Genomic DNA, 27591 nt, shown 5'->3' on the forward strand with positions numbered 1-27591 from the left:
CCACAGGCTTGCAAACCGAAAGTCACGAAAGGGGCTAGGTCTGCATCCCCTTAACAATTGTGTGTATTGAGCTGTACTGTACTGTACCCATTCTGCAATCTGTTAATAACGTTTTCAATCAATCAAACTCTTATGCATCTCTTCCTCTGGGTATATAGATATAGAATATATGTACCTCTTTCTCTGGGTATATAGATATAGAGTATATGTACATCTTTCTCTTGGTATATAGAGTGTATGCACATCTGTCTCTGTATATATATATATATATATATATATATATATATATATATATAGAGAGAGAGAGTTAGAGTATATGCACCTCTTTGTGTATATACTGTAGATGGAGAGTATATGCACCTCTTTCTATGGGTATATATGTATTTGTATAGCCCGAGATCACATGGAATTGCCCCCATGGGCTGTACAAGTCGAGAAGAAACATCACAATTGATCAAGAACAAAAACCACCATAAAATCAAAATATGCAACACCAGACTTTCCCTCTTTACCCTCTTTTGCTTGTGCAGTTTGGCAGAGGCCGGACTGGCACAAGCATCGGATGGCAAAAGTGAGCAGTGAGAAGCTTGACCACGTCTTGAGGGTGTGTCCTGAGTTCCATACTGTCGAGGGCTGCATGGCGGCCTTCGTCCTGGAAAGAGGTGAGATCCCAGTAGACCTTGGGGGTGTACAGTACATTTTGTAAATTAATACAGCAAGTGATTTCCACCTATGATTTCTACTATTCACCATCAAATAAAATATGTAAATAATCATTTACTTTCCTCCACAGAAGTTATTGACACTCCAGGAAAGTCCCATGAGCATTATGTGGTGGTGGCGTTGGGAACTGGCAAGGCAAGCTGCTGCAAGCAACTTTCCTACAATGGTACTATGGTCCAAGACTGCCATGCTATTGTCATTGCCAGACGGGCTCTCCAGAGGTACAGTAGCAACTAAGAAGGTGTTATTGTTCCCAAAGGTCGTAAACACTATGGATCATAGTTTATTAATGAGGAAACTTGAAAGATATGGCATTAGAGGAGTAGCACGCTCATGGCTTAGTAACTATCTTGATAATAGATATATCTTATATATTCTATTTATTAGGATAAACCCCTTGAGATGTAATACATAATATAAACCAATATAATCAATACATAACACTACTGAGGAGTGACCAAATAAATAGAAATACAATTATTAATACGATGGATCTAATATCTATTCTACAGGTAAATTATTCCAATCTGATGGAGCTTTGAACATGAAAGCGCTTTTGCCAGTCAAATATATAAAAATATATTTGAGTAACAAATGTAAAATTTAGGTATGAACACTTGTATATAAATTGTTTATTAATTATACTTAGTTCCACCTAGGTTTGCTGCGTTAGTCTGTCGGTGATAACTGTCATTCTGTGTTCAGGAATCCACTTGAGTAAATTAATTGCCTACTGCCCCCACCCCCCACCGTTGTATAGTTTCACTTTCACTTCTAGAGTAAATTTTACTTAACGTGACGCAGAGAGACTAGAGAAGAGATGCCATGTTACACAACAATGAGAGGATTTATCAATATTTTGGATTTAACACCGTAGAAGCTCGACTGGAGAGGAGCTCAAAGGACCAGTCCAGATCAGCAAAAGTACATTTAGGTTTTTTTTCTCGGATCAGCTGGAAAGTAGCGCGGAAGAAAGTTGGTGTGTGTGCGACTGCGTGTGTGTGTCTTTCCATTGGTTAACATTATTAGGCGAACAAGAAAACAATGAACATTTTCAGCCTATTGTATATGCTGTGTTACAAACATACTGTATCATTCATGGTTGGTTTTGTTTCAGTGACACCTGTAGTAAGGGGAGGGGAGAAACAGCCGAGTGCAGAGTGCGCATTCATTTGTTCCGTCGGCTTGTTCATGCCTTCACAAGCTTCAATGTTTTATTCATCTAAATGTGGCAATACAAGCTTCATATCAAACGTTAAATGAATGACCTTCTGTGTTAAAGGCCAACCTTCATGTTGTATTTTTGTTCAATAAACAATGTGACTAGGCCAACGGTGACTTTCATGAAGAAGGGAAAAAAAGTATTGAAATTTACCCAGTTTTAGCGTTTTTATCAAACATTTTGTCTGCCAAACACAATCACCACGCACGTGGATATTTTAATCAATGGTTCATAACGTGCGTGTGTAATCGAAATGATGTCGTCACAACAGGTGCAGGGCACCAGGGGGCTCACCAGGGGGCGCTGAGAGTCACACACAGCTAGTGGCAGGCACTGAGAGCCTTGCTACCATAGATATATATAGAACACTAGATAGGCTAGATAGGCCAATGGAGAGCGACGTCACTGAACTGCCGCCATCTTGCTCCAGTTAGCCTTGAGTGAGAGTGAGTGAGCTGCACAGACAAAAATACTCATAACTCGCTGAAATATTGACGGATTTACAAACGGTTTGGTTTATTACAAGCATTATTAACGTGGCTATGATTCAGGCGGTTTGTAAAAAAAAAACATCTTTAAGTTTTTTTTTTTATAAGTGCAGTATCATAACTACATCTTTGATGTTTATAGCAAACCAACCCGTTTGTAAATCCGTCAATATTTCAGCGAGTTATGAGTATTTTTGTCTGTGCAGCTCACTCACTCTCACTCAAGGCTAACTGGAGCAAGATGGCGGCGGTTCAGTGACGCTGGTGACTCCGCCTTAAGCTATCTAGTGTTCTATAGATATCTATGCTTGCTACTACTAGCCGAATGAAAATGTATCTGTTTCACCTAACAACACTATTGCTCCGTGATCATAGCCATCCATCTCTTTTTTTTGTATTTTATTTTTTTATTCTTTTTTAAACAAACATATAAACAAACATGACAACACACGATAAGATATACAAGCATTAATTGTCAGGGCACATCCAATGAGATCACCTTTTGGTTAGTTGTTTTATATAAGATATACCCATAATACCTGTTATCTAAAAAAAAAACCTACACACATATGCTCAGCTCGAACCCCCCCCTCCCGGACCCCACCTTGAGAAGTACCTCCACTATCCCTCGCACCTAACCAGACACTACCATTATAAGCTAGCTTTTATTCTCTCCACCACTTCTAACCACATTGACATTTTGGATTCATTGAGACCCAGAATTCTTGCTGTAGATATTTCATGGTAAATTACATCGAGATATGTAAGAAACCAAACTTTACGGCACATTTTTTCCGGTTGAAACCAGCGTGATGCGATCAGCTTTTTGGCTACTGTGATACCCGATAAAACCAATCTCTTTAGCTGTGGATTCACTGCAAACTCAAAAACATCATTCAACAGCAATACCGAGGGGTGTACAGGTATATTCCAAGATACGAGTTTTGATATTTGTTGGGTCACATCTTTCCAGAATGCCTTAACTGGTGAGCAGTCCCAATACATGTGCATAAATGTCCCTTCGTCCCCATTTGTACATTGGGTGCATTTGGAATCTTGTTTGAGCCCCATTCGGCACAGTCTTATAGGAGTCAAGTATGTCCTGTGAATATAGTTAAGATTGATTTGTTGATGATCCGGGTTCCTTGATGTAAGTCGGACATTTGCCCAGGCTCCTTGCCAATCAAAGTCATTTTCCAGGTGTGGTATATCCCTCCTCCAGACAGAGTCAAGTTGGAGGGTTTCATACGAGGACGTTAGTAATTGATGATAAAATTCTGAAACAAAACCTCTCGATGTCTCTCTTGAGTAGAAGAATTTGTGGTATCTGTGGTGTTCAATTGGTCTGTCTAATGGAACACCGTGAGACTTCAAACATAGCTCTAACTGTTTGTGAAAAAGCCATGTGGACTTGGTGAGATTAAATTTTTTGCGTATTTATCACTACAAAAACCCTGTTTGTTAAAAACATCCCCTAATGAGTGTATGCCTTGCTCTTCCCATATAGGGAATCTTATAGGTCGTTTTCCAATTAAGAGAGCATTGTTATTGAATAAGGGAGTATGATTGTGCCATTCTTGTGGGTTAGGATTTTTTTTTTGTGATTCACGCCATATCCGGATCGCATGAGTAATTATGGGGCCAAATTTTCGTTCACAGTGCTTGATTGGTAGTTTAGTGTATGCTATGTCCTTCAGTCTATGTGGGGCTACTATGTTTTCTTCTATTTTTCTCCAAGATGCTAATGCTTGGGAGTCAAACCATGTTGTCAATGGACTTAATGAGTACGCCTTAAAATATAGGAAAAAATCTGGAAATGCCATGCCACCATCTGCTTTATTTCTCTGTGCGGTGGATCTTTTTATACGTGGTGGTTTGTTATTCCAAATAAATTTGTATGTGGAGGAGTGTAATCTTTTCCAGTAACCCTCTGGAGGGGGTAACGGTAGCATTGAACAGAAGAAGTTGATTTTAGGTAGTACATCCATCTTAACTATTGATATCCGTGCTTGTACTGTGTTCTTAAGTTTTGCCCATCTATCAAGGTCGTCTTTGATTTTGTTTTGGATTTTTGTGTAGTTGTGCTTCACCGTTTGTCTTATGGTAGGGAATATTTCCACTCCCAAGCATCTGAAATGTTTTACCATCGGTATCTGTCCTGGGAGGGTTGTATCTTTTTTTGCAGGGGTGTTAAGTGGAAGGAAAGCCGACTTCGGCCAATTTATCTTAAATCCCGATAAATCACCAAAGTCCTCAATCAACTTGAGCAGATGAGGCAATGTGGTGTTGGGGTTTTTCATGAACAATATTACATCGTCCGCATATAAACAAATTTTTTGTTGTGTGCCCTTGATTACGATAGGTTCTATGGATTGGGATTGTCTTATATATTGTGCTAAAGGCTCTAATGATAGATTGAACAGTCCGGGACTAAGAGGACAAGCCTGTCTGGCAGAGCGTGATACCGGAAATATTTCAGAGATGATTGTGCCTGTTGTAATCATGGCCGATGGGTCTTTGTATAATACTTTAATCATATCGATGAATCCTTTTCCTAACCCCATCCTTTCTAGCACTGCCCACAGATACGACCATTCCAGCCTGTCAAAGGCCTTCATAGCATCCAGGGACAGCATCGCCTTAGGTATGGTGTCCTCCTTGTCGGCATCAAGTACGTGCAGTATACGTCTTATGTTCTCAGTGATCAGGCGGCCTCCTATGAAGCCAGTTTGGTCCGGGTGAACTAAAGACGTCATATGCTTTTGTAATCTGATGGCTAATACCTTAGAGTACAGTTTGATATCTGTTCCGAGGAGGCTTACAGGTCTATAACTACCGCACTCGTTGGGGTCTTTGTCTTTTTTAAGGAGGACTGTTATGAGTGCAATATTGTCAATTTTATGGAAGTTCCCCTCCTTGACTGAGTATAAGATCATATTTAGTAATAAGGGGCCAATTATGTCCCAACAAGAAAGGTACATTTCTGATGGGAAACCGTCTCTTCCTGGAGCCTTACCACTTTTCATTGCGGTTATGGCCTTCTTGAGTTCCTCTAGTGTGATCGGTATTTCTAACTGTTTAGCGTCATCCTCTGAAAGTTTAGGGAGAATAATTTGATTAAGAAATGTGTCCATTTTGTTTTGATCGAAGGTCATTTCTGATTTATATAAATCGGAGTAGAATACTTTGAATGTATCGTTTATTTTTACAGGATCTGTTACAAGTACTTGTTGTGCTCTAATGGTAGTTATATCTGCAAATGTTGCATTAATTCTTAATCGCATGGCTAATAGGTGGCTGGGTTTGGAACCATGGGAGTACTGCTGTTGTCTTGTGATGCGTATTTGTATTTCCGATTGTTGTCTGTATATGTCATTGATCTCTATTTTTAGTACGTTAACTTGATTTTCTAGTCGAGTTGAGTTGTTGTATTTCAGAGAATTAAATAACGTTGAGTAAAGCGTTTCCAGCTCATCCAGTTTTGTGCTTTGATTCTTGCGCATTTTGGAGGAAAAGCTATCCGTGAAGTCTTTGATCATTCCCTTTACCGACATCCATATTATTCTGGGGTCTTGCACCGAGTTTGCATTCTCCCGTTGGAATACTATAAGAGCTTCTTTGAGTTGTGTAATGAATTCCTTGTTGTTAAGCAGCAACGAGTTAAATCGCCATCTTGGGGCTCGGGAGGATAGTATACCAAATGTACCTTTAAGGAGTAAATAACAGTGATCTAATAGTGCGTTGGGTATCATTTCCACTTCATAATTATCAAATAGTCTCTGTGATGCAAAGACATAATCTATTCTGGATAGTGTCTTATGTCTCGCAGATCGACAAGAGTACTTTCGGGTCGTGGGATTAAGTAACCGCCATAAGTCCTTTACACCTGTAATCTTTGACCAATCCTTTAATGCCTTCGATGAATTCTTTTGTTCGCTGGAAAAGGCGAGGTAAGATTTGTCTATCCTTGGGTTCCAGATGGCATTAAAATCCGCTCCTATTATAAATGAGTAATCGGGAATGTCTAACATTGCATTGGTTAGTGTAGTGAAGAAATCTTCTTCGTACAAATTTGGGGCGTATACCGCTATCAACGCTATTTTCCTGTTCTTATGTTCAATCTTAGCTATAGTTATCCGACCTTCTACATCAGACCATACTCCCTTTAGTACAATATTCAACTTACGTTTAACGACTATTGCTACACCCCGAGTTCTCGTACCAATAGAGGAGTGACTGATATTATGGTATATGTTGTCCGCTAATTTACCTATGTCTTTCCCTAGAATGTGTGTTTCGCTTAGCAGAGCAATGTCCACATGTTCTTTTTTCATCAGTGTGAGCACGCTTTTGCGTTTGAGTTGGTTATTTATTCCCCCGGTGTTCCATATCATTATATTCAAACTAGCCATAGTCTATACATGTTGCATTGTAATTTTTGGTAATGCTTCTAGAGTGCGAGGCAATAATAGATATACATCCCACTAGTGAGGTCCCGTTGAGAGCCGAGCTTAAAAACATACATATATACAAATAAAAATCCCCTACCCTTCCCTCCCACCGAGAGTCGTACAGGATTGTGTTCCATGAACACAACCTTTGCGTATGACTCTCCCTTGCACCACCGGATATCCCAGAATGATCCAATTATCCTTAACATTCCTATGTATACCATAGGATCTAACACTCTAAATTCTACCATAAGTAGAATGTCGACTGTGGCTTGGCCACTTACCCGTAAAAAATAAATAAATAAAAATTTAAATGAGATAAACTAAAAATAAAGACCAAAAATAAGCTTCAATTGTCATGCCTTAATCACTTACATTTTATATGAACTTGTAATTTATAGTAATTTATAGTAACCCATGAATAATATGAAGGTATTGAACTGAAGAGAGAGCCTCAATAAATCAGAGAGAGCGGATAAAAAAAAAAAAAAAAAAACAAGTAAAAGGAAGAGAACATTAACTTAGATCTTAAAAGAGCATTGCTATGCTTAAACATCTAAAGTATTAATTGGAGAAGTAGTGAAATTATTTCCCATTAATAAAAAACTATTTTTAAATACGTATATGCAGCATTTCCCCCGACCGGGGTGGGCGATGATCGTTGTGTAGAGTGATCTTTCAGCCGGCCGGCTATGATGGCTCTGTGGTTCTGCATCTAGATAGCTGTTGATTATTCCCCCGAGGGGCTTCTGGTAGAATGAATGACCACGTATTGCTGATATTCCAGAATGCTCCATATATCAAAGAATGCTTCGATGTTCTAGATTATTCCAATATGTCATTTTTACATTGTCTGAATGTTCCAGTATGTTCTGGAGTGTTCCAATCTTAAATCCAATATGTCCGCAATAATATACACGTCGGGGAAAGCATTCAAAAACTCTGAGCACGTAGGTCTCTCTGTCCCAAATCCTCGGTTATTAAAGGTTGTACTATATGGTGACCTTGCATAACTGAGATTTAAAAGGCCATTTATACACTATTCTGCTCCTGTTCAGACAGGAATTTGGCTGCATCTTCAGGCGAGTTGAGGAGAACCTTTGCTCCTTGTTTGTCGACGACGCGAAGTATTGCAGGGTATATTAGTAGGGGTCTGTATTTCCCCAGGTATAGTTGAGACATCACCGTCTTGAACTTGGCACGCAGTTCTACTACATCACGACAATAATCTTCAAAGCAGTGTATTGGTACCTCCATGTGTTTCAGATTGCCTTTCATCCTGCGAGTTTCACGCATAATAATTTCTTTTATTCTGACTTGGCGCAGTATAACTAATATCACTCTGGGCTTAGCGTTATTGCCAATGGAGCGGGGACCCAATCTGAAGCACTCATCCACCTCCGGTATTTTAGGAAGGATTCCTGTTCCCAAGATTTTCTGTAATTCTGTGGCAAACTCTTCAGGGTTTTCACATCTCACTGATTCGTCCAGACCGACAATACGAATATTCAGCCTGCGTTTTTGATATTCCATCTCGAATATTTTGGCTTTCTGTTCTTTATTGATTCGCGTGAGCTCCAACGTTATTTCGCTGAGCTCAGTCTTGATTTCATTGTAGTTCCCCTTCATCTCAGCAGTTAGGTTAACTGTGTTAGCCTCTACTTCCTTGTAGATGTGAGTGAAATTGATTTCGTGGGCTTCCACTACTTTCTCCAGAGCCTCGGTGCGTTTATTCTGTGCGTCGGCGTCCGCTCTCAGCGCATCAATTTTGCCTTCAATAGATTCTTTAATAGCATCTACTTTTTGAGTTATTATCTTCTCCGACAGTTGTGATTGGAGGATCATTTCCTCCATTCTCTTCTCCATTGTCTTCCCCATTTCCTCCATTTTCCGGATGATATGTTCGGTATCTGCGGAGGTCTTTGATGGGGTTGAACTTGAAGCGGCCTCTGTCAAGTCAATATTTTCTGCTGTCCGCTGTACGAATCCTGGGTCCCGCGGCGGGACCTCTTCGACTGGTTTTGGGTCTTTCTTTGGGTCTTTCTTTGGTGACATCTCGATTCTTTTGGTCAATATAGTTAGTTGATAGTCTCAGTTGATATATGCGTCAAGTTTTAAACGCATTAATGGTATATAAATATGTTTTTAAAACGAAAAAAAAAATAACGGGTGTCACATGCGACCTACTCCATCTCTAAAGCTACCGGTAACCACTATTTGTAAAAGCCACAACCTCGTTACCATATTTGTAATAATGTAAATCATTGTGTCGTTGTTAGGGATGGGTACCTTTCACATTTGAACCGATACCGGTACCTGTGAATCGATACCGGTACCCAACGGTACCTTTTTTCGGTACTTTAGTCTCAAGAAATTTAATTTACCTACCTCAGTCGTAAAAAGAAAAATCCAAACTACAATTTCGACAGTTTTCGGCTTGTCATTGCTCCGACTGCTTTGTTGTTGAATCAAGTCAAATCCTAGGTAAGCATATATTGTGCGTGTGAACGTTGACATGAAAAGAAAAAAGTAAAAAAAAAAAATTAATAATTTTTTTTTCTCGGTTTCTCACTTCATTCGATACTCGGTAGTACCGACGTGTAGAGCTGCCGCGATTACCGCATTACCGCGGTATTGCTGTTACATCACGGCCACCGCAGAGTAGGCTGAATACCGCGTCACCGCTGTTTTTTATAATAATAATAATAAATTACCCTCTCGTTGGGCTTGCGGCTCTGCAGATATACCCTACTCCTCTATCGAGGTTCCAAGCGACCCTATTGGGTACCAGAAAAGTCACGTGAAACATTGCAGACCACTGATTGGTCAGAAGAGAGACGCGTCACACGTTGTAGCGTCATGCAGTGTGTTACCACCAATCGGCAAGCGCGTATTAGTTTTTTACGTCCTGAATGTCAGCTCATCACAACACGGCTAATAACGTTAGCTTTAACTCTCCGCCGGAGTGGACTACCATCGCTCCTCAGGAGTACTAAACGAGACATAATGATTTTACTGTCTGCAACGAATGTTATAATAAAAGCCCTTCGTTCTATACACTTGTCTGATTGAAAACTTTATTAACAGACCGCAGAATGGGACAACTCGGCACGCTCTGAGCAAAGAAAGGAACTGAGATATGAATAGAGTATTGCTTGCCTTGCTATGGTCCGGTAAATACGCTGATGTTATTGAACGTATAACTATATAATGTTAATGCCACAAAACGAATGCCTTTATTATAAAGTAGTAACTTTATAGTAATAATAATAAGAAAGGGTCGGGGGGGTTAGGGGTAACCACCCCTGCCCGCGACACTGAGTGAACTGCGCACGACCAGAGGGGAAACTTCGAATCCGTGTTTCACTTTCAATAACTAATGCGTGCTTGCCGAATCCCAAACAATATTCATGCTGCAAAGTCATCCTCTAAAGATAGACATTTAGACTAGAGGCAGGCTATATGCTATAAAGAGTAGACTACTACTAAAAAAAAAATGCATTCAAACTTTTTATTTTTATTTTTTGTGTGCGTGCGGTAATAACCGCGGCGGTAGGAAATATTTTGCAAATGTGTGCGGTAAGGAAAACATCAATACCGCGGCAGCTCTACCGACGTGTTTCGGTTCGGTACCTCAAAAGTACCGAATTCGGTACCCATCCCTAGTCGTTGTACATATTGTGTACACCGTTATAAGCTAACATAGCTTAGCTTGGTAGCTATTGTGCTAACAACATATCCCGACGTCCGGCTCGCTGGCCGGCATGAACGCCCGACAGAAAATGGTTCTCTCCTCTCTGTACACCCCCGTCCCCACGGGTACCCTGCCGGGGAGCCCATGGACGCGACAACGGCGGCAGCCGTAGGGTGCTCGAGCCCGCCGTAACGCTAGTGGTACACGATAGCTATGAGCTAACTAACGCTACGGCCGCCGCTGTTGTCGCGTCCACAAGCTCCCCGGCAGGACACACGCGAGAACGGGGGCACACAAAGAGGAGAGAACCACTATAGCTCCGCAGGGACGGCGGAGCTATAGGCTAACGTCAGTGTAGTGGTCCCGACTGTAGCCGGGAGGACGGCGTAGCTAATAGGCTAACATTAGTGTACTGGTCCCGACTGTAGAAGGGACGGCGGAGCTATAGGCTAACTGTGATTGATCAACATGCAGCGACGTGTAGCTTGCATGATGCGTGTGCAGTGCTTTGCCACACAGGTCTGAGAAGAGGACCTGCACATGATTTTACTCGTTCCCCAAACTCCTCTACATGCCCCGATCTCAAATGGTTCACGACAGTAGACATAATGCTAACGTTAGCCAGCGCCATATATCGAGTAGTACTATGACCCGGACGGGCAAGGCATACGTTTCCTGAAGTGACGTCACGGCCGTGCTAGCGTCTGATAAGCTTTTAGATTCGGCTCATTAATATGCACCTGTAGTGACGTCGGCGTTTGATAAGCTTTTTTGATTCGCGCGTGCATGTTATTCGTGCGTGGACCTTTTTAACTCTTTCGGAGTGGCATTTCCGGTGTCAAATGGAAAAAAATAAATAATGAAATTATATACCAATGATGTAAACTACCCATAATTGATCAGTAGGGTTTAACCTGGATGTTGGGCTTTAAGACTGTTAGTAAGCCAGTGTAAAGTAAAGATATTGAGCATACATTTGTAAAATGTGCAACCCTAGTTTCACCTAGTGTTGTATGAGACGTATTTGTCGTATGGCTGGATGTACCGAACCGTGACATCCATACCGTGAAGTTGTGGGATGGATACACATACCGTTACACCCCTAATATAGATGCATATATATTTTCAGTGTATACATTTAAAGGGATCTGTTTATTTATATGGGTATTTGAGTTATACTGTATAAGTTGAAAATTACCCAAATAAGTGTAATAAGCCTTGATTGATTGCAGTCGTGTTTTGTTGTTCAATAGAGTACAACAATGTGCTAAAGGCACTGATTAATATGTTTGAGAATTCCACTCCTTTCATTGATATGTTTGATCCACAAGCCATTTGCTTGCTTGGTTTACCTATGATGAGGTCCACCCACCGATGAACATTTATGTTTGTCTGCAGACCAAGGACACTCCTAATATCAAGGAGACCAAACTTGCACACAACCATGTCTTGTCTTTGTTTATTTTCAGACTTTGCTTTAGCCTGAGGTGCTGGCCATGCCAAGTGGGTCTGTCCCTCTTAGCTTATAGCCTTGCTGCAATACCCTCTGTTTTCCATGAATATGCCCATTAGTGGATCGAGAACAATAGTAACTTTTCCCAGCTATTTTATTTATAATAAAGCACTTTGTAACTTTGCTTTTGGAAAGTGCTCTACGAAAACATTGTTTCTTTCCCTTTCCATTCAGGTTCCTGTACAAGCAGCTTCTGCTGTTCTTTGAAACAGACCTGGAATCCCAAGAGCTCTGTATCTATGAGAATTGTGCAGACAGCCACCTGCTCCAGCTCAAGCCCAACATCAACCTGCATCTCTACACCAAGCAGGCCCCAGAAGGAGCTGCTAGACAGTTCCACTTCAGGTCGGTATGGGAATAGTTAAAAGAACACGCCAACATTTTGTGAAATTAGCTTACAGTCTTCTCCAGAGAGAGACAAGAAGATAGATACCAGTTTCCTCTCTGTGCATTCAGTAGAAAGCTATCTGGCTGCCTGTTAGCCTAGCTTAGCACAATGAATGGAAGCGTACAGTGATGGGTAGCTTAGGCATTGTCCAACTAACACCTCTCCCGAAGGCTACCCGTCACTGTCCGCTTCCATTCATTGTGCTAAGCTAGGCTAACATGCAGAAAGATTGCTTTCTACTGAACGCACAGAGAGGAGACTGGTATCTATCTTCTTGTCTGGCTCTGGAGAAGACGGTAAGCTATTATTAGTATTTCCCAAAATGTTGGCGTGTTCCTTTTTAAAAGATCAATAGGTGGCCACTGGCCACAGATTTTTGGCAACATTATAGATTTCTTAATGGATAGATTGGTTGTTGTTTAGATTGAACACATGTATTGTCATGCCATCGAAAACTATTAATCAAGGATATTTATATATTGAGATCCATTTTCATGCATGATTCAGCTAAGATATGATGGATGGTTGGTAGGTAAGCAGCAATGTTTTAGATCAGTGGTCACCAACCTTTTTAAGCCCAAGATCACTTTTTTTTTTTTGGTGACGGCAAGATCTACCTATTGAAGCGTTGAGAGAAAAAGACAGCCAAGATTGTACTTTAAACTAAATTACTTTTATTTGCCTGTATTCTAATTACATGCAATGCTTTGGTCCAACATTAAAACGTCAAAGTAGAACTATTATGTACTTTCTCAGTCAGTGCTAAGTGCAGTCAGTGCTAAGTGCAGCATCACTTTTCACATCAAAACAAAAGTAGAACTGTAATGTGTACTTTCTCAGTCAGTGCTAAGTGCAGTCATCTTATGCAGCATCACTTTTCACATCAACAAAAGTAGAACTGTAATGTGGACTTTCTCATATTATTAACATTGACAAACATATTTACAATTAGCATTTTATAAAGTAGAACTGTAATGTGTACTTTCTCAGTCAGTGCTAAGTGCAGTCAGTGCTAAGTGCAGCATCACTTTTCACATCAAAACAAAAGTAGAACTGTAATGTGGACTTTCTCAGTCAGTGCTAAGTGCAGCATCACTTTTCACATCAAAACAAAAGTAGAACTGTAATGTGGACTCGGGGGTAAGATCTAAAAAATAAATAAAAAATTTATTAATTTTTAATTTTTAATTTTCATGGAAAGATCTACAGGGACAGTCTCAAAGATCGACCAGTCGATCAAGATCGACGGGTTGGTGACCACTGTTTTAGATGATGCATTACAAGCCCAAAGAAACATTGTCGTGGCTTCCTTCCATTGTCAATCAATCAATCAGTCTTTCCATCAAGCCACTAGGACGCTTTAAACAGACAGTTCTAACTCGTTTCTTTCTTTAAATTACTCAGTTTGAAGTGTTGCTTGGCCTCCGATGGTCAAGTCAAGTCAAGAGTTTTCGATGATGTTGCGATGTGTTTGCTCAAAATAAAGTACCAAACATTTGCACATGCAACAAAGAAAATAGGCCTTTACAATATTCAAAGGAAAATAGGCAAAACTCAAAGAAAATAACAAACAACTTAGGTATTCTGTCTTTCTTGATAATGCTTATATAACTTTATAACTTAAAGGGTATTTTTGTACGATTTGTATGTACTGTTTCCCGACTGCGTCTCAACAGGTTGCCTTCATTGCGGCTCTAGCGCCGGCGCCGTGGGATTTGTAGTCCTTTATAGTGCGTTGACTACAGACGTCGCAATTAACCCTTTCTCTGCCACGCTTATATCCATCCTTGTCTGCCAGCTCTATTTGTCTATGGAGATGTTCACCTACTTTGCAGGGCTATAACTTTTTAAATTGTATTGCTAAATTGACATTACTATGGCCCATTCAACATCGATTAGCTATCGTTCAGGATGTAGGAACGTTTTACTTTTTCATTCACACATTCATACAAAAATACGGTCTAGAGTATAAATATGTTTTTATCGTTTTCTGCAGTATTTCATAGAAAGTGAGTTATAGCCATAAATGCTATATTAGATCATCAAATGCAGTTTGATACCAATTGACGCCAGATAAAAAATTTCAACTGTACAAGGTCCCAGACTTTATGACTCATCATGCGCGGTTGACCGGAGGGGGGGGGGGGGGGGGGGGTCGTTTATAAGTCCGTGGCCGACGTTAAATCATTCATGTAGTATGGGTGATATATAGATCAGAACAGTTTGTATGGATAATAATAATCAAAAACGCTGAAACTCACTCCAGTCTCCTCTTACCGTTGGGTGATGAGCGTGGAGCAAAAAGATCACTTATGGGATGTTGATCTATGCCATAGGTGTCAAACTCACGGCCCGCGGGCCAAATGCGGCCTGCCACGTCATTTGATGTGGCCCCCCAAGAGCTCTGGTAAAATGTATTTTATTTATTTATTTATTTTAACATTAATCTTGGGTTAAAAAATAGCGGCGTTAAAATAATTGTGGGTTAATGCGTTAATAAAGCTTTGACAGCCTTAGTTATTACACATTCTTACACATACATGTGTGTTGAACATCTGAGGTATTGATGAAGTAACAAAGGAAAAAAGCCAAAAGCACTTACTCCTCAAACATTCTTTGACAATTTTACAGCCCAAAATACAAAAAAGATCCAGGCGGAATAGGTAACAAAGGGTTGAAGAAATATTGTCTGAACTGTCAGATGCAAGCTGGCTGTGTGACATAACCGAGCATCTCGCTCAATTGAATAAGAAGCTGTAGGGAGTAGGGACGCAAACAAGTCCCACCCAAAACTTGACCAATATAGTTGTGAACTGAGACAACCCTTATTTTGTTATTTTTGAGTACAGTTACAGTTGTGTGTTCATGCAGACACATAATGGCAATTTCATTACGAATAGAAAATGGGGGACCCTGATGTAAACAAGTCGAAAGTCTTTCTCTGGTCTGCATCCCCTTAACAATTGTGTGTATTGAGCTGTACTGTACTGTACCCATTCTGCAATCTGTTAATTAAAGTTAATTAAACTATCTTCCATTAGTTGGATGTATGGCCTCTGCAAGGTTGTGTGCAGCCATTTGTTTTTGTAACATCTGCTACATCTGTCCCACGCGTTCTTTGCAGCTCACAGTTGTTAGTTCTGCCCCTCTTGACTGCGACAAAAAGGTTTTGAACAAACTTAATGTCATAGCTTGTATTTGATGATATTCTTCTTTGTTATTTACTTGAATGGTTTGATCATTGATTGATGGAGTAATATGGGGTTCTGATAAACTAAAATTATTTGTTAAAATAACATAAGCTAACATATATTTTTACATCTATGCAAATGCATATGCAATATGTATAACTTGAATAAGTAATAAATACAGAAACAACATGTTTAACAATATGTAAATGAGTAGCTACATTTATTTTACATTGCATTAACATTTATACGGTCTTTGGCCCTTTGAGGGCAACCATAATGCTGATGTGGCCCTTTGTGAAAATGAGTTTGACACCCCTGATCTATGCGATCCATTTCCAGGTTGTATAATACTATATACGTCCAAATAATGTTGTTTATTGAGTTATGGCAACGGATCGATTATCCAGTGTGTCGAGATGGAGGCCGGAGGGAATAGGGAGACACCGGCGTCACAATTATCAACATCCGGTTGCAACTCGCCGATCGGCCACCAGGTGGCGGTATTGAAGTGTTGGAGAGTTGAGCGGAGTCCTACAGCACCAGTCAAGGATCCGTGGGTGAAATATGAATACCATGACAGAAATTTGAAATTGATCTCAAAGGCGCTGTAAAACGTCATTGGCAGATTACGCATGGCGAGGAATGACGTCTTAACACGTCATTGGCGGAGAAAGGGTTAAGTGGCTTTTCTTATAAAATCTAAATACTGGCTCTAACAAACATCTTCTTGGGTTGGTGATTTACTGGAAATTAGGGATGTTTGATATTGGCTTTTTTACCGATATCCGATATACCGATATTGTCCAACTCTTAATTTCCGATACCGATATATGCAGGGCCCCCCCCCCCCCCCCCCCCCCCCCCCAAACGGAATAATTTCAGGTAATTAACATTACATATCTCTTTTCATGGAATTAACACAACATTATGCATACTTTTGACAATACATAAAATAAGAATTTGTTCTTACTTGCTTGCCTGGGTAAATAAAGGTTAAATAAATGTAAAATAAAAAATATATATTTGTTTTGAATACTGATAATTTCCAATATTACATTTTAATGCCAATATCGGCTGATAATATCGGTAGGCCAATAATATCGGACATCCCTACTGGAAACGTATTAATAGCAGCTGTAATGGTACATTCAAATACAACGCAAATTGAATATTAGAGGCAGCTTGAATGCATATAAAGTTAGTTGAAAGACAAACGGAGGCAAGCAAATACAGGTACGTATATCTTGACAATGAATATGAAATAGAATGCTCTGTGGCCTATGTATATTGAATAGGTTACATTTATTAATGTCAACAAGGCCACTGTTGAGACCAAACTCCCTAGCATGCAAGTTATTATTGATTAGTATTATAACATTTTTAAATTGTCATGGTTTATATCCTTTTGTATTATGTCTATGTCCCTCACACTAGGCTACAAATTGGGTAATTCATGAATATTGACTTATTATTTTTATACTTCCTGTTCACTGGATCCAAACATCAAATGCCCATCACGTTGTCATTCATGAATAGATATTTATCAAAATTAAATGTGGTTGGTGATGAACTCCAGTTTATTCTGCTGCATGTACTGTGCTGTGGATAAGAGCAACGGCTAACTGTCTAACATGTCCTGTAGGAGCTCTGAGAGCAGCAGCTGTACCCCTTTAAAACTGCAGTACCACGTCAAGGGCGTTCTGACCCCTGCATCCTTCCTCGACCCCGGTGTGTGGGGCGCCACGGTCTGCTGCATGTCCGACAGCGACAAGCTCTGCCGCTGGGCTGTCACTGGGGTCCAGGGGGCGCTACTGAGTCACTTCATCCAACCGCTCTACATCACCAGCGTGGTGCTAGGTAAACGACTACAACCGCACCAGAAATCCACGATTTGTGGAAATGAAGTAGGATGTGGAACTTTAACCTCTTCCACCTGTGCGGTCCGGTACCGGACCACAAATGACATCACGTCATAAATCATTTTCTCTAGACTGTATGACATAATGTTCGTTTTTTCTCTCTCAAATGTATCCAACAGTAAACATCCTAACCATGTCACAACAGCAGTCATAGTGTATATTTTCAGCAATACGTTTGTTTACCAATAGGTTAAAGTGTTATTAATGAAATATGAGTTTAGGAATTGTATTCAATAGATCGCGAATTTCGACCGGAAATAAATCAGAGCGGCCATTTTGCTGTAGTCATTATGATGAAGGAAAGATGGGGCTTTCAATGAGCGTTGAAATTTAAAAAAAAACTACATCTCCTAGGGTTCTCCAGCTTTCTGGGAGAAAATTACTTCCTGATTATAATTCTTTATTTCTCGGGATTATATACCACCAAACTGAACGTTATTGGCATAGTTTGGAGCGCAGTTAGTTTGTCTCCCCTCTGTCAACATTTAGCAATAATCCGCGTTCCAAACGCATTAGAAATGGCGGACTGTATTTACAGTAGATTTCATTCTCGGTTCTTCATGCACGCCTGGTGATACTAAATCTAAATTGAACTCTGTCATTGGAACGAGTAGATTTGGCCCGATCCATAGATGTGCAACATCGCTATAATAAGGTCATTTATAGGCCTGCTATTCTATATTCTATAATAATATTTCAAATAGCATGAGTCCGGATGACAGAATTCAGTACTGTATCTACAAATCCTTCTGTTTAATCATCTTCCCTTTATTCATTCCCTTAGATTTTTTGTACACGTGATCTCAAGAAGGTACTGAACGAGCTCAGTGGCAGTTTTACATGTCTGGTCATTTTTAGCATGGTGTTCACTGTCAAAAATGCAAAGAAAATTCATATTATCTTGTTTCATCACAATCTAAGCAAGCCTAGTAATAGACACACTGGGAATACTTTCCCTGAGTTCCATAGAGGTCCCTAGATACCAAGAACATGCAAATGGACCTTGCAATCTTCCATTTACTTAGGTATGTATTTTTAGGTGGATTTTCAGAAAATAGGGCTCAGGCTTAATAATAATAATAATTGTAACTGAGGGGTACAATTCCCTGACTGTATTGTTAGATATGATATTTAATACCACTACCTCATGTACTTTAACTTCTGGCCACCCAGTACAAGATATAAGTATGATGAACACTTTCCCACCTGATGAAACGAACCAACACAAATGTACCAAATCGAAAGTTTAATACAGCAAAGGGTGTATACAACGATCACTTAATTACATTTATGATTTGAAATATTGAATATGCACTTTTATGGCAAATGAGTATTCGTAGGTAAATCAACATTGAATGTCCAATCTCTGGTTGCGCAGGGAGTAAGTATACAACCTGGAATATTTAGGAAACGATAGCGATGGTACTTAAAGGGGAACTATTTTACTATTTCTTTCACTATTTGGGCACTTTTACACAATTCCTGTGAGTCTATGGAACACCTCTGTAATATATATATTTTTTTTATTCATTGTTTTGTATTTCTAATCAAGTCCTCAAAAACAGCATTTTTCTACCTCAAGATTTCGAGCTGTTTTGAGCCTGGGCTCCTAAACCACTGCGGATCGTCGTCTTCCCCTGAACATTAACATGCAGCAGTGACTATATGACATCACATATAGGCACATTTTCAAACGACTCAGTTCAGTGAGGGTGAATATTGTGAGAGGAGAATTGGAAGAATGCGCCAATATGAGAATTTTGAGACATAGATCATATTAATATAAGTTCACATAGCTAGGAAACAATGCTAAACACTCAAAGGCCATTTATAAGATAGTTCCCCTTTAAATGATTATAGCTGGATACACTAAGGGGGGGGGGGGGTCCCGCTGGTTGTAAGACAGTAGGAGGGGGGGGGTTAGAGAAGCCGCTGGCGGTATCCCATCTGGCCGACGGTGTCTTGGGAGAATCCAAAGTCTTGGACACGGTGCCCACAGAACCTCGGGCCGCAGACGAATACAGCTGGACCCTCTGTGGAACGGTATCTGCCGGTCCACAACGGAGAGACGTGGTGCGACCTCACGTGTAGAGCGCCGCCTCACCTGGAGTCCTCTCCGGGGGGTAATTCCAACACTCGGCAGTGTTGGCCTTTATCCATGGAATAATCAAAGCACACAAAGCATAATCCAAGCCGTGGAAGGCTCGCCGTCGTCTGGGTAGAGTAATCCAATATACAGGTCCAGTCGCTCTTGGCCCGGAGCTCCTCGGATGCAATCACCACTAGGGGTCTGACCAGCCTGGATAAGCGTCCAGATAACGTCAGGAACGATGGGGGTACTGATAACTGTAGAACTCTAACCGAACGATGCACCATACATAAATAGACTATTATTAGCTTAATAGAATACGTCCAACTCGACGGTATGGTGCCAAACTATGACCATTCAACTATTAATCTACACGATATCTCAATGCCTATTCTGGGCCAAGTAGGCCTTACTACACCGCACGTGCGTCGTGGGGAGGCTTTTGCGTCTGTCACTCTGTTGAAAGTTCTACTTTACGAGCGCCATATATATATGCGCTATGAACAAATAGTACCATTCGTATTTCGCCCGGCATATTACTGCGCGGAACCGGGGGTTGCCTCGACATGTTAGGCGGCACGATTGAACTTGGACCTAGGGGTATGGCAACCTGGCGCCAGGTTCTCGTCCAATGGTAGAATGAAACTATTATGGGCTGTTTAGTAGAAACGGGGATATTCAATGCATATTGTACAAGGAATATACAGGGGATATCAAACGATATACAAATACAATTAAATATATATATATAAATAAATATACATATTCGGTTTAATCTGATCCTTCACAACAGCCGCCCCCTAATTAGTCCCACCTAATTAGCTAAGCAGAGACAGATTAACCGCACTGTCTTCCACTCAAGGTCCGCTGTAAGGGTCAGTCAACTCACAAAGTCATAGGGTCATGGTCATCATCGATAGTATCTGGGAGTCGGGGCAGTTCTATGAGCCTCGCCACGGGACGTGTGTAGGTGCGCCCTTGGACGAGTACTTCAGCTGCTCGTACCTTGCCATCGGCACCGGTGATCACTTTGCTTACGCGGCCAGCCGGCCACATAGCTCTGGGGAGTGACTGGTCAATAATCATGACGACTGTTCCTTCTGTCAAATTGTCTCTCTCTTTTACCCACTTCTGGCGGGTCTGTAGAGACGGTAGGTAGTGAAGTAGGAAGCTGCTCCAAAACTTGTCAGCTAGTACTTGGCTGTACCTCCACATTCTTCGGCCGTTCGCTTCTTCAGGCCTGTACATTATCTGGGGTAGCGCGGGGTCCAGCCGCCCCATTAGGAGTGTGTTGGGGGTGACTGGGTCGACATCTGCTACATCACTGGAGACGTAACCGAGGGGCTTTGAGTTCAATACTCCCTCGATCTCCGTGAGGACTGTCATTAGGACTTCCTCTGCCACAGTCTGGGCTCCGAGTACGGCATACAGGGCTGTCTTTATAGAACGTACTTCTCGTTCCCAGGTTCCACCGAAGTGGGGTGCGTTCGGGGGATTAAACTGGAAGTCAATCTGGGCTGGAGCGAGGTGGGTCTTAAGTTCTGGGCCCATAGCTTGGAAGCTCTCTCTCAGCTCTCTTTTTCCGCCTTTGAAGTTGGTCCCGTGATCAGACAACAGTGTAGACGGGTTTCCTTTCCGTGATGTGAATCTCCGGAAGGCCATAAGGAATGAGTCTGTGCTCATGGTCGGAAGGAGCTCGATATGTATCGCTCTGGTGGTCATGCATTTGAATACAATACCCCACCGCTTCTCGGTGCCTCTTCCTTTCTTTATATACAACGGGCCAAAACAGTCCATGCCTGTGGAGTGGAATGGCTTGTCGCCGATTCGGAGGCGACAGGGGGGTAGGTCAGCCATCCGTGGTATGCTGGGCTGCGCGCGCCACTTACGGCAGTCTAGACAGGTTCGCTGGAAGCGCCGTACTGCTTCTCTCCCTTGCAATATCCAATAACGACGTCTGATCTCCGCGAAGACTCTCTCTGCTCCTGCGTGGTGTACATCCTCGTCGTATTTCTTTATGATCAGCTCTGTGACCTTGTGTCGGCTGTTCAAGACGATCGGGTGCTTAATGTCATCTGGTAGATCGGGGGCTCTCCGCAGGCGACCACCCACTCTGATGAGATTATGTGCGTCACTCTCTGGTGCCAGGTGAATCAGTCTGCTGTCTGATGGGACGGGGTTTCCTCCCTGTAGACAGTCTAGCTCATCGGGGAACGAGTCTCTCTGGGCTCGTTGTAGTAGAAGAAGTTCTGCTTCTTCGTAGTCAGCTGCTGACATGTCAGTGGTGGACTGAATCTCTGGGTGGTGCCGCAGGAATGTTCTTTGTTGCGCACTCTCTAGGGTAATGCAGTCATCTATGTTGGGGTCTGTGGAGGCGACAGTGCTCAGTCCACAGAACATAGGCTTCTTGTTCTCAGCCTCCTCGTTACTTGCTTCCCTCGGGGTGGGCGTAGGCCAATCTCCTTCCGGGAGCTGGAGGAATGCTGGTCCGTCACTGTAGATGTTGCGACGGGTTAGGTCATCCAGGGACATTCCCCGGGTGATGACGTCAGCTGGGTTGTGTTTGGTATCCACATACCTCCAGCTTGCTTCTTCTGTTAATTCTTGAATCTCGGTGACTCTGACTCCCACGAAGACTTTGTATCTGCATGAATCAGACTTAATCCATGTGAGTACTGTCGTGGAATCTGACCACAAGATTGTTCTATGCACCGGAATGGTGAGTTCACGTTGGATTAACGTGGCTAGATGCGCTCCTGCGAGGGCTGCGCAGAGCTCTAGACGTGGGATAGATTGTTGCTTACGTGGTGCTATTCTTGAGCGGGCCAGTATGAAAGCAGTGTGTATCTTTCCTCCCATCTCTTGGGCACGCAAATAGGCAACCGATCCGTAGGCTACTTCGGAGGCGTCGCTGAAGACGTGTAGCTCAATCTCGCATGTCTCTGGCCTCACTGTGGATGGGAAGTAGCTGCGGCGTATATTGACACCTGGGAGTGAGCGGAGTTCCGTCTCCCACTCTCTCCATGTTGAGGCAAGGTGTGCGGGTATTGGGTCGTCCCAGCCCTGGTCCTTGTCCCATAGTGCTCGTACAATCATCTTTGCCCTGGTGGTGTAAGGTAGAATACATCCCAGCGGGTCATATTGTCTGGCGAGTGTTCTGTACACACTCCGTCTGGTGGTCGGTATCGCCGCCGACCTTCCTTGCTCTGGAGCCAAGGGTTTGTGTCTATAGTGGAGCGAGTCTGTTTTGAAGCGCCAGACTAATCCTAGTGTCATTTCTTGGGCTTCTCCTGGGATTGTCGCCATCCAGGTCTCGCTGCTGGCAGCCTTGTCTGCGGAGGAGAGGCTGCGCAATACGTGCGGGTCACTGCTGGCCCACTGCCTGAGATCAAAGCCTCCTTTGATTAGGGAGGCGCGTAACTTGATTAGGAGAGCCTCGGCTTCTTCTTGAGTCGAGACGCTTTGTAAACAGTTGTCCACGTAGAAACTGTTCTTCACACTGTGTTGGACCTCTTCATCTGCTGCTGGGTCCTCTGCGTCTCTCTGTGGGCTGGTACCGGCAGGGCACCATAGCCAGCTGGTCCAGGTGCTGTTCCTCGGGGCTGGTCGTGCGTCGTGCTCACCCGTGAATAGAGTCGGGGGTCTGTAGCGCAGCGCCGCGGGGGTATAGCCTGGACTGTACTGGACCTCCTGGTCCGGTGGAGTACTGTTCTGTCGTCGGGCTTGGTTCTCCTCCTCTCCCTCTTCTTCCTCTATCAGATCTTCCAGATCCTGTAGTGGTTTATCTTGCTTCTCCGCAGTGTATGCCGCTCCTTCCTTGTAGCTGGGTCTCGCTTGGACCGGTCTGGGAAGGGGGTCTGCGGGGGGTATAGGCTTTGTCTGTTGGTCAAGTTCAGGGTCGCTTGCTCGTTTAGGAGGCGCTGCTCTTGACTGTTGTCTCGACGAGTTCCTTGAACCCCTGGTGGAGGGAGAGGGTGTTGCCCTGGGGATCATCAGCCGCTTCCTTAGCTGCGCCATTAACTTGTCGCGCTCGGCTTGTAGTGTGTCGCGCTCTGTAGGCCTGCCGCGATAAGCAATAAATCGATTAATTGCCGCGATAATTAAAATGAATGCAATGATTTTGACGGGCGCGATTAATTGCTATTTGCGCGTTTGTTTTAATGAGGCGGACCCAGTGCCCCTTGTCAGTCACTGTCCGTGTTGGGAGGCGGGCCGCTGGCTTTACTACAGAGCACAGCACAGAGTGTGTCTATTCTACTAGCATTAACGTTACTCATACAAACAGAGTAAACACAGTTTTCAATCAATCAATCAATAACAACATTAACGAGACCCTCGTTGTGTCTATTCTGCTAACGTTACCTCTCATTGTGTCTATTCTACAAGCGTTAACGTTAGCTAGGCTGTCTATGCTAACGTTAACGAGCATTAGGCTAACAAGCTGTAACGTTACCAGTCGCGTCTATTTGCTAACGTTAGCATTAGGTAATAACCGGTTTAAAATGGATGGTGATTACCTCACGTTGTGTCTATTCTACTAGCATTAACGTTACTCATACAAACAATCAATAGCGAGTTATATTGATCACACTATGTACGATAGCCATGCTAAAACGCTAGCACAACATTAGCACCTAACCTAACAACAAGCCTTAACAAGTCAGCGATCTTTTTGCGAGACTAAACTCTCCGCTCGGTGGCAAATTGTGTTGATGTCGGTTTTGTTTAATCAATAAATGAGGCAGAATACACAGTGACTGTATCCTTTGTTTATTGCACTTGTGCCTGCTGCAAACATAATGATTATGAAATCCTAGAGACGCGTCTCTATTCAGTGGTCTGCAGTGTTTCACAACAATACTTCCGGTCCGGTCGGTGGGCTTCAAAATAAAAGTCTTAAACACCGGAAAAGACGGAGCGGTGGGCTTCAAAATAAAAGTTTTGGGAAATAAATTTCTCCAAAAAAAAAATTCTCTAACCGGTCGCAATAATATCGCTTATCGCGATATTTTCGGGGGCAATTAATCGCCCAGCAAAATGTGTTATCGTGGCAGGCCTAGCGCTCGGCTTGTAGTGTGTCGCGCTCGGCTTGGCGCGGGATGAGATCGATGTTGCGCTCTGCTTCTCTTTGGGCATAGTCGGCGGCGCGCTGGGCTTCGGCGGCGGCGCGCTCTGCTTCTCTTTGGGCATAGTCAGCGACGCGCTGGGCTTCTCTTTGGGCACCGTCAGCGGCGCGCTGGGCTGCGGCGGCGGCGCGCTCTGCTGCGGCGGCGGCGGCGCGCTCTGCTGCGGCCCGGTCTCTTATCATATTAAATTCCGTCTGAAGGCGTCTCATCTCCCGGCGTATGCGCTCTTCTTCGCTCCGTCGCTGCGCTTGGAGGCGTTCTCTTTCAATAGTAAAATGTTCGTGCTCGCTAAGCGCCTGTGCTTGGAGACGGTCGCGTTCACCCTGAAGTCGATCGCGTTCGGCAGAGGCCGTCAGGCGGACGAGGAACGCCTGCCGTAGCATCCTCGCCGCTTCTCTGGGGGAAGGCGGTTGTGGAGGTGAGCCGCTCCTGCGTGAGCCGCTCCTGGGGGTACTCGTTGGGGAGTCCTGGAGCTCTAGTTCCTCGGCGCTCTCCTCCTCTTCCTCCGTGCAGAGTTCTCTCTCTGTAGGGTTGTCTTCCTCCCGGGGCTTGTCGGGGACTACTTCTTGAGTAGTGGCGGGGGGTAAAGGCATGTCAATTCCCTCCTGGTCCCCACCGTGAGCTTGGTCAGTTACATTAGGACCTACTAGGGCCTCTGTGGTCGGGGAAACCTGGTCGTTAAGGTCAGACATAATTTTACTTTCTACTTTTACCACGTTTACCGTTTGTCGAAGGCTAGGTAGTTGACTGACAGTGTAAGCCTCCAAGTACTGAGGTGTCTGTCGTCTGCGCCGCGGGCGTTCTAGGTTAGGAGGATCGTTTCGTGGAGTGTTCATCATAGGCCATTTCGATATTAATAACACTATATTAATATTACACTAGTTACCCTCCGGCTCGAAGGACCAATTGTAACTGAGGGGTACAATTCCCTGACTGTATTGTTAGATATGATATTTAATACCACTACCTCATGTACTTTAACTTCTGGCCACCCAGTACAAGATATAAGTATGATGAACACTTTCCCACCTGATGAAACGAACCAACACAAATGTACCAAATCGAAAGTTTAATACAGCAAAGGGTGTATACAACGATCACTTAATTACATTTATGATTTGAAATATTGAATATGCACTTTTATGGCAAATGAGTATTCGTAGGTAAATCAACATTGAATGTCCAATCTCTGGTTGCGCAGGGAGTAAGTATACAACCTGGAATATTTAGGAAACGATAGCGATGGTACTTAAATGATTATAGCTGGATACACTAAGGGGGGGGGGGGGGGGTCCCGCTGGTTGTAAGACAGTAGGAGGGGGGGGGTTAGAGAAGCCGCTGGCGGTATCCCATCTGGCCGACGGTGTCTTGGGAGAATCCAAAGTCTTGGACACGGTGCCCACAGAACCTCGGGCCGCAGACGAATACAGCTGGACCCTCTGTGGAACGGTATCTGCCGGTCCACAACGGAGAGACGTGGTGCGACCTCACGTGTAGAGCGCCGCCTCACCTGGAGTCCTCTCCGGGGGGTAATTCCAACACTCGGCAGTGTTGGCCTTTATCCATGGAATAATCAAAGCACACAAAGCATAATCCAAGCCGTGGAAGGCTCGCCGTCGTCTGGGTAGAGTAATCCAATATACAGGTCCAGTCGCTCTTGGCCCGGAGCTCCTCGGATGCAATCACCACTAGGGGTCTGACCAGCCTGGATAAGCGTCCAGATAACGTCAGGAACGATGGGGGTACTGATAACTGTAGAACTCTAACCGAACGATGCACCATACATAAATAGACTATTATTAGCTTAATAGAATACGTCCAACTCGACGGTATGGTGCCAAACTATGACCATTCAACTATTAATCTACACGATATCTCAATGCCTATTCTGGGCCAAGTAGGCCTTACTACACCGCACGTGCGTCGTGGGGAGGCTTTTGCGTCTGTCACTCTGTTGGAAGGTAAAGAACTGGACTAAAAGAAAGTTCTACTTTACGAGCGCCATATATATATGCGCTATGAACAAATAGTACCATTCGTATTTCGCCCGGCATATTACTGCGCGGAACCGGGGGTTGCCTCGACATGTTAGGCGGCACTATTGAACTTGGACCTAGGGGTATGGCAACCTGGCGCCAGGTTCTCGTCCAATGGTAGAATGAAACTATTATGGGCTGTTTAGTAGAAACGGGGATATTCAATGCATATTGTACAAGGAATATACAGGGGATATCAAACGATATACAAATACAATTAAATATATATATATAAATAAATATACATATTTGGTTTAATCTGATCCTTCACAACAATAATAATGGATCAAATTTCTATAGCGCCTTTCATGAAACCCAAGGTCGCTTTACAATCGCAACAAAAAATAGGGCTATGGAAGTAGGGAAAAAAGGGGGATGAGGGCAAGTAAGAGGTTAAAGGGGAACAATGCTAGTAGTCTACTCCGAAATGCCTATCCTATTTGAATTCTGTTGAACGGGCATACACACGCTTGTATAAATCTGAATATTTTTTAAGGCGTATGATGGTTTCACCATTCCTACTTATGCAAACATATAGTGTGGATTCTCTGCAGAGTTTTATATATGAGGCCCCCGGGAAGGATCCTCTTATTCATAATCCTCTCGCTTATGAATAAATGAAGACAACTGCCCTGTACTTTAACAAATCCAAAATTTCGAATATTTACATATCGTGTGTGTGTGTAGGGGGGCTGCTCTTCACTGGGCTGGATCCAGTGGCCTTGGATGTAAAGGTGGTATAGAGAACTGA

At 43.0% G+C, this 27591-nt stretch overlaps 1 protein-coding gene across 2 annotated transcripts in view; it reads left to right on the forward strand.

Moving 5' to 3' along the window:
- The window catches only part of adad2 (adenosine deaminase domain containing 2), a 41795-nt gene that overhangs the window by 506 nt on the left and 13698 nt on the right, over positions 1 to 27591 (forward strand). For both annotated transcript variants that reach the window (XM_084313099.1, XM_084313100.1), the window contains exons 2-5: positions 531 to 662; positions 794 to 944; positions 12266 to 12436; positions 17313 to 17527. In XM_084313099.1, the coding sequence (XP_084169225.1) occupies positions 563 to 662; positions 794 to 944; positions 12266 to 12436; positions 17313 to 17527 (637 nt within the window). In that variant the 5' untranslated portion in view covers positions 531 to 562. The remainder of the gene's footprint in view (positions 1 to 530; positions 663 to 793; positions 945 to 12265; positions 12437 to 17312; positions 17528 to 27591) is intronic.

Source organism: Notolepis coatsorum (assembly GCF_963971535.1).
Source record: "Notolepis coatsorum genome assembly, chromosome: 4".
Classification (NCBI taxonomy): Eukaryota; Metazoa; Chordata; class Actinopteri; order Aulopiformes; family Paralepididae; genus Notolepis; species Notolepis coatsorum.